The sequence below is a fragment of the Trachemys scripta genome, chromosome 8 (assembly GCF_013100865.1).
Source record: "Trachemys scripta elegans isolate TJP31775 chromosome 8, CAS_Tse_1.0, whole genome shotgun sequence".
NCBI classification, from domain to species: domain Eukaryota; kingdom Metazoa; phylum Chordata; order Testudines; family Emydidae; genus Trachemys; species Trachemys scripta.
Window position 1 is genome coordinate 65481632 of NC_048305.1, and position 8189 is coordinate 65489820.

General features: G+C 46.1%; 1 protein-coding gene across 1 annotated transcript in view; it reads left to right on the forward strand.

Annotated features, from left to right (window-relative positions):
* Positions 1-4110, forward strand: part of PTPRC (protein tyrosine phosphatase receptor type C) — a 118182-nt gene extending 114072 nt beyond the window's left edge. The window contains exons 31-32 of the mRNA XM_034780075.1: positions 331-466; positions 2760-4110. Of these exons, the coding sequence (XP_034635966.1) occupies positions 331-466; positions 2760-3041 (418 nt within the window). The 3' untranslated portion in view covers positions 3042-4110. The remainder of the gene's footprint in view (positions 1-330; positions 467-2759) is intronic.
* The last annotated feature ends 4079 nt before the right edge of the window (positions 4111-8189 follow it).

Consider the following 8189-nt stretch of genomic DNA (forward strand, 5'->3'; position numbering starts at 1 on the left):
GACCATCATGATAGTAGCCCTGTAGTGCCCAAGGGCAGGAGCTAAATCTGGTTGATCCTTACCCAGCTACAAAAAAGGGAGAAGAGGCTGCCTTTCCTGTGCTCCTCCCCCCCTCACCCCCACAATTGAATGGCTACATAAGGGCTAGTATAATCTAGCACAGTAAAAATCGGATGTCCTCTTTGCATCTTAATGGTTAGAAATCCAGTTAGAAATATTTCAGAGATGGGAATCTTTGTGACTTTTGTCAGTACAATAATCTTTAAAATAACCTAACTGCTAGTGATAAATTGTACTGATTTTTGAATTCCAATAATGTGTATCTTCTAGTGATGGATCTGAACAAACTGGTGTGTTTTGCGCCTTGTTGACTCTCTTGGAAAGTGCAGAAACAGAAGATGTGATTGATGTCTTCCAAGTAGTGAAATCTCTTCGACGTGCCAGACCAGGAATGGTCCCCACTTTTGTAAGTAAATCCTATGAGTTAACCAAATGATGCAATAGATTTGCTTATCTTTAGACATGAATGTTCTAATAACCACTGGCAATGTTTCTCCATAGGAAACATGTATTATAATGATCTCATCCCTAATTATTCATCAGCAGTTGTGAATTAGCTATTGGTGATAAGAAGAAACTAGTCTGCAACCTATCCACAGCTATAATAATCAGTTTCTTGAAACTGATAAGGTGAACAGAACATGTTGTTTATAAACCATACATTTTTTAGGCTGGAACTTTGGCAGCTGCCTAAGGGATTTAGGAGCACATCTTCCACTGAATTCCACGTGAATTTGGTGCCTAACTCCCTTAGGCAGGTTAGAAAATGCCCTCCTTATTTTCTGAAGAGTGCACAGAAGGAGCTGCTTTCCTGCTTGCATGCAATATGCACTCTTCTCTCTGACAATCCATCTAAATCATCTAGATTTGCTAACTCTGCAGTGGTTTATTAGAGAACTGAACAGTAGTCACTACCGTACGCTTAATCCACCTGCTTGATTCTCTTTTAAACAAACTTTTGATAGTTTGCCATGTGAATCAAGAGGGATGGATTCTGCGCTGCCTTGGGAATAGGGTGATTATAGGTAGTGAGCTAGTACCTGATCTACCTGGAATTAGGAATGCCCTCAGTGCCGTGTCACCATAAACTCAGAATTGAGCATAGCAGGGAGGTGCTTCAACTTCCTGTGGGCCAGCAGCCATGGAGACCACCTTATGCTGAATATTTCTGTAACCCTTCTGCCCATCTAAGTTGGCAGCAACAAGGGCCGGGTTCTGTATCTAGGGGTTCCGCTTCAATAATGCAATGCAAAACCGGCTCGAGCCCCCACCCAGTGACCTGGGACAATTACATACCACCCCCGGGCGCCTCTAAAAGGCAATACTTCCCCTCTTGCAAGCACGGAGTCTGAGTGTAACAGAAAATGTTTAATAACACGAGGTAAACGACATCAGCATTAAATTGGAAAAACACCACAAACAGGATTCATAACACAAACCATGAGCAAAACCCACCCCGGCAAATTGGGCTGTGTCCTTTCCTGTTGGTTCTTGAAACCAGCAACCCAAGGATCACCAAAGTCCCAAAAGTCCAACAACCCCCCAAAGTCTCTGTCCCTGGTCAGTGCAGCCCCAGAGTTCAAGCGGGGGGGGGGGAAGGGGGGCACACAGGGTGTTAAGGGGCACCTTACGTGATCCGAGGCCGACCGGCTGCCTCTCCGTGGGGTTCCGCCACAGCCTTCACCACGAGCCGCTCCACTCCACCAGCTGTCCCATAAGCCGCTCCCGCTGTCCACGAACTGGTCTGGCAGCTGCTCCGCTCTGCTCACCGACCTGTGAGCCGCTCAGCTCTGCTCCACTTCAGCTGTCCCTTGGGCTGCTCCCCCAAGGCTCCACTCTGCTCTGCTAGCTGCTCCTCCAGCCGCTCCGCTCACCAACCTGTGAGTTGCTCAGCTCCGCTCCAACCGTCCCCGCGAGGCTCCACTCTGCTAGCTGCTCCGCCAGCCGCTTAGCAATATAGCTTCAGGCTCCCCCACTAGTTAACACAGCCTCAGTGATCTCAGCTCTTAATAACTTTAGCTCTTTTGTGATTTCAGCTCTTAGTGATTTCAGCTCATAGTAGGGGAGCCCCAGTGCTAGTGCACCATTGGCCCAAAGTGAATTCAGCTCAGCAGCCTGTAACTAGACTCCTAATAGAATCAAAGTTAGCTCTGACATTCAACAGTGGAGAGAGGAGGTAGTGCAATTGGTATTTCAAACCCTCAAAGAGGGCCCCTACCATCAGGTACAAATACCTCTCCCCATCCTCTCTCTCTTCACTGGGTTTTGTAACCCATGCCCCTTGTCAAGCAAGTGCTACTTAGGTAATGGTGAAGGACTCACTCAGTCCTTCTGTCACACAACAGTTCCACTGGCCTTGATTCACAGAATCAGGGTAACAAAACTTTATTCTTCCTGCCCCAATAACAGAGAAAACTGGGGATACCACACTAGCCAAAGTAACCACTTTGAGTTGCTGTTGTTTCATGCCAGGCGAGTGGGTGTGCCTATGCAAACAAGATCAGCCCCTGGAGTTCTTTTCCACACTCGCCATAATTCACCACCAGATGTCAGGGTAGAGCTCATCCTGACTCTGCTTACATTTCAATAAGATGGAAAGATTTACATTGTCAACACTTAAGATAAAAAATAAAAAATCAGCCATCCTGGCTCAATCACATGGCATTTCATCCACACTAATCCCTTCTTTTTTGTATTAGGAACAATACCAGTTCCTGTATGATACTATTAGCAGCATCTACCCTGCACAGAATGGACAAGTAAAGAAAAACGGCAAGCAGGAAGATACAGTTGAAATTAACATTGAAGTAGATAAAACAGATCAGGAAGCTGATTTGATTACTATCGATATCACCTCACTGGAGTCAGAGGCCAATATGAATATGGAAGCGCGTGAAGATTCCAAATCTGCAGATGGCACTCAGGGAACAGAAGGCTCTTCAAATGGACCCAAGACTCCAGTTTTAACTGAGAGTGCATAGAAAAATAGATGAAATTTGGATGTACAAAGGCATCTTAAACAGAATAAGTAGTAGAGATTTGATCTTGAGTTAATTTTTCAGAGGTACAGTATGGAAAGAATACTTGAAATTTGTGGATAATGTAATGCACTGTGAAAATTTAATTTTTGTGTAGATTTGCATTTTATTCCTTTCAAATTATTTGAATTTTTGATCTTTTTTACAAATCTGTATATTGTAATGCTGATTTTCATTATGGTCTGGTATTCAGGAGTGGAAAGAAAAGTCATGCTACCTTTTTTCAATCTTATTTTTTGTTATAAGAAAGTAAGTAGCCAGGACCGGAATCTCTAATAATGTACAGTCATAAATATAAAGTTAGAAGTATGGCAAATATGAGTTTTCTTTTAACTAATTATTGTCTTACTATCTTTAAATTGACTTAGTGGGTAAGGTATATGGCCTGAATTTCAGAAATGCAATTCCTATTGACTTTAGTTAGGGTTGTGCTTGCTTTGCAGGTGCTTTGCAGAATACCAAAGCCATATCTGGGCCATATCTTACAGCTCCATTGAAGTCTATGGGGATTTACACCAGCTGAGTAACTGGTCCTACACATCCTTACCTATCTAGGACTGTAAGCTTTGCATTTTTCTAACTGGCCTCAAGATGTCCTCATTGCTCCACACAACTCCATCTGAGGCTTCAATATTTGACTCTGAAATAAGAAAGTCCAGAACTTGGAGTATTGACTGATTGGAGAAACTCTGATAGTTAATTGAATTGACATTTGGCAACTTGAGATCCCATGTGTTACCACAATGCTTCTTGTGCTAATTTTTTCTAATTTAAAGAGAGCTTCTGCAAAAGTGTTGTACCTATTATGTATATTAAACATTCCAAAATACTATGCTACTAATAGTACACGCTACTAGCACATTGCTGATTTTATTTAGTCGTTTCATAATAATATGATGATTTGTATGTTACAGTTTGGATTATTTTACTATTGCCTTAGTGGATTTCAGCCTAATCTTTTAAAGCCAAATAAAAAGGACAATTAATAAATTGCACAGTGGGAATTATTCTGAGATATGTAAAACTCTGTGTAAAGTTACTTATATGTTAAAGAATGAAGGGACTTGAAATGCACCTGCTCTTTGCAGACTATGCAAATGGGTTGTTTTTTATTTACACTCAGCACATGGTTTGTAGTTCCCCGTATCTGCCAATTTCAGCAGAACCGATGGTAGTGCTTAATTCTTGTATCATTCGCTTCATCTGAAAAGATCAGACACTTTACAAAGGTGGGTAAGTATTAGCTTCCTCGTCTGTAACACGGGGATAAGGATGGGTAGACCCCAGTCAGCGGTGGGTGGGATTGAACTTGGGATCTCTGGAGCTTAGTGCATGAGCCTCTCCCACATGGGCTAAAAGCCAGCTGGGTGTTAGCTAAGACTGTAGAGCAGACTCATTTTCTCTCTCTTTCTAAGTTGTCTCAGTGCCACTAGCTGGGACAGAACACCACATCCAGAAGGTGTGTGGGTTACAATATGACTTATGCAAGGTCATACAACAGGTGGCAGACTGGGATTCCTAACTTTCCATTCCAATGTGCCATTATTTGGACCACACATTCATACCAGCTCCTAGGTAGAGAGCCATGCCATAGGCTATGTGTATACTTGGTTAAAAAACACTGAATCTGAAAGCTGCCAAAAAAAGTGATTGATCCCCTGAGAGCCAAAGAATGTAAATGTAAAGGGGTTAACTTAATTTTCCAGTTTTCTTAGGTCAGATGCTTCATTCATTCTCTGCCTACACAAGTAAACATCTACTCAGCAATTCACTTGAAGAAACAGCAGCAAGAATGCACAAACAGTGGGACCTTCCTTGCCTGCAAGTTGAACTTTCCTTCCTTTCCAGCCAAAGCCTCACTGGCTTATGAATCCTTTCAGGAGACAAGAGCACCTAGCCAAAGAGACTCAGGCAAACCTGGCCCAGCTCAGTTAAAAAAAAATTAGGACACCAAACTTGTTTTCATATTTTGAGAAGATCAATATAGAGAGTTGCAAATGTAGGGGGCAGCTTTGGGGAGGAAGAGCTCTATCCTACTCATGTATTTTCAGAGGCAAAGGCCACCAACAATTTGAGGAATTTTCTGGAAAATGTGAATGCCCCATAAGTGAATGGGATACAGATCAGGCTGATCCTGTGTTAACTGACCCCTCCCTGTGGCACAATCAGGGTGCTTGGCCTACCTCTGAAACATGCAATCCTCTTAGTTTGTCTCCCCCGCCCCCACCCCCCCGCTAAGATTTGGTCTTCAGCAAACCTCTAGTTGTTTCCCAAGGTGTCATCCACCTAAAAACACCAAGAGTGATATGCGGTTATGTAGTATGTATGCACAAAACAGAGGCCTGGTCTACACTAGGCGTTTATGTCGAAGTTAGCGCCGTTACATCGAATTAACCCTGCACCCGTCCACACCGCAAAGCTATTTAGTTCGACATAGAGGTCTCTTTAATTCGACTTCTGTACTCCTCCCCGATGAGGGGAGTAGCGCTAAATTCGACATGGCCACGTCGAATTAGGCTAGGTGTGGATGGAAATCGACGCTAATAGCTCCGGGAGCTATCCCACAGTGCACCACTCTGTTGACGCTCTGGACAGCAGTCCAAGCTCGGATGCTCTGACCAGCCAGACAGGAAAAGCCCCGGGAAAATTTGAATTTGAATTCCTTTTCCTGTCTGGGCAATTTGAATCTCATTTCCTGTCTGGACATCGTGGTGAGCTCAGCAGCACTGGCAACGATGCAGAGCTCTCCAGCAGTGATGGCCGTGCAATCTCAGAATAGAAAGAGGGCCCCAGCATGGACTGATCGGGAAGTCTTGGATCTGATCGCTGTGTGGGGCGATGAGTCCGTGCTTTCCGAGCTGCGCTCCAAGAAACGGAATGCAAAGATCTACGAGAAGATCTCTAAAGACATGTCAGAGAGAGGATACAGCCGGAATGCAACGCAGTGCCGCGTGAAAATCAAGGAGCTGAGACAAGGCTACCAGAAGACCAAAGAGGCAAACGGACGCTCCGGATCCCATCCCCAGACATCCCGTTTCTACGAGGCACTGCATTCCATCCTAGGTGCGGCTGCCACCACTACCCCACCACTGACCGTGGACTCTGAGGATGGGATATTGTCCACGGCCGGTTCCTCGGACATGTTAGCGGACGGGGAAGATGAGGAAGGAGATGAGGAGGACGAGGCAGTCGACAGCGCTTACAACTCCGATTTCCCTGACAGCCAGGATCTCTTCATCACCCTTACAGAGATCCCCTACCAACCGTCCCCAGCCGTTAACCCGGACACAGAATCTGGGGAAGGATCAGCCAGTAAGTGTTTTAAACATCTAAACATTTATTTTTAACAGAACAGGAATATTAAGAATAACAACAATGGGTTTCTCATGATTAGTTTGCCCTAGGCGCTTAACGTTTCAGTCCTGGGCAGTGCAACTATTGAAAAAAAATCTAACAATGTCCGGTTTAGCATGATTGTTCTGCCCAAGCCGCTCTACTGTTTAGTCCCTGCCAGCGCAGCTACAGTAAAATGCGGTCTATATGTCCCGGGATAGAGCAGAAATCCTCCTGGGACATCTCGAGGAAGCTCTCCTGGAGGTAATTGGAAAGCTGTTGCATCAGGTTCCTGGGGAGAGCGGCCTTATTGGGTCCTCCGTAGTATGACACGTTGCCGCGCCACAAGACAATCAAGTACTCAGGGATCATTGCCCTGCACAGCATGGCGGCATACGGCCCTGGTCTTTGGAGGCTTTCCCGAAGCATTCTTTCTTTCTCGCTGTCTGAGATCCTCATGAGGGTGATGTCGCTCATGGTGACCTGCTTTGAATTAGGTAGGGGAATGTTAGTGTTGGGACTGCTTGCCCGNTCCTGGGCAGTGCAACTATTGAAAAAAAATCTAACAATGTCCGGTTTAGCATGATTGTTCTGCCCAAGCCGCTCTACTGTTTAGTCCCTGCCAGTGCAGCTACAGTAAAATGTGGTCTATATGTCCCGGGATAGAGCAGAAATCCTCCTGGGACATCTCGAGGAAGCTCTCCTGGAGGTAATTGGAAAGCCGTTGCATCAGGTTCCTGGGGAGAGCGGCCTTATTGGGTCCTCCATAGTATGACACGTTGCCGCGCCACAAGACAATCAAGTACTCAGGGATCATTGCCCTGCACAGCAGGGCGGCATACGGCCCTGGTCTTTGGAGGCTTTCCCGAAGCATTCTTTCTTTCTCGCTGTCTCAGATCCTCATGAGGGTGATGTCGCTCATGGTGACCTGCTTTGAATTAGGTAGGGGAATGTTAGTGTTAGGACTGCTTGCCCATTCCTTTACAGAACTGTAACCGCTGGTTTGCGGCCACGCGGTGGAGGCGGGAGAGGGGCAGCCTACAGGGATCATTCCCGGGGACAGCCGCGAGGGGGTGGGACAGGGGCAGAGTTCCTGCTTGCCGGATTGCTGGCAGCAGGGACTGACATTGCTTTCAATGTGAAATGAGGCCAGTGCTAATATTAAAGTTTTAAGCTGCCACAAGTCTACGGCTTACCATGTCTGCCTGCTACAGAAATTCCAGTGTCCTGCCCCGCTTCTCAAATCTGCTGTGCAAGACCCCAGGCACTGAATGCGAAGGCCGAGAATTCGACCTTGTGCTGAGTGCGCATGTGATAGGTGCTGTGCATGGTCTTGTTCACAGAGAAAGACTATGTTCTTTGTTCACAACTACATCTATCTTTCTGAGGAATTCACTCCCTTTTTCCCATTCCCACAGCCACATCTGCGACTGTCTCACAACCTAGCCTGGCATCACACTCCCAGAGGCTAGCGCAGATTAGGCGTAGGAAGAAGAGGACCCGGGAGGACATGTTCTCGGAGCTTATGGGCTGCTCCCGAGCCCAGGCAGCACAGCAGACCCAGTGGCGGGAGAACTTGTCCCAAATGCACCAAGCAAACATGGAACGGGAGGAGAGGTGGCGGCAGGAAGACCAGCAGGCGACTCAAACGCTGCTTGGACTACTGAGGGAGCAAACGGACATGCTCCAGCGCCTTGTGGATGTTCTGCAGGAACAGATGCAGGAGGACAGAGCCCCGCTGCAGTCTATCTGTAACCG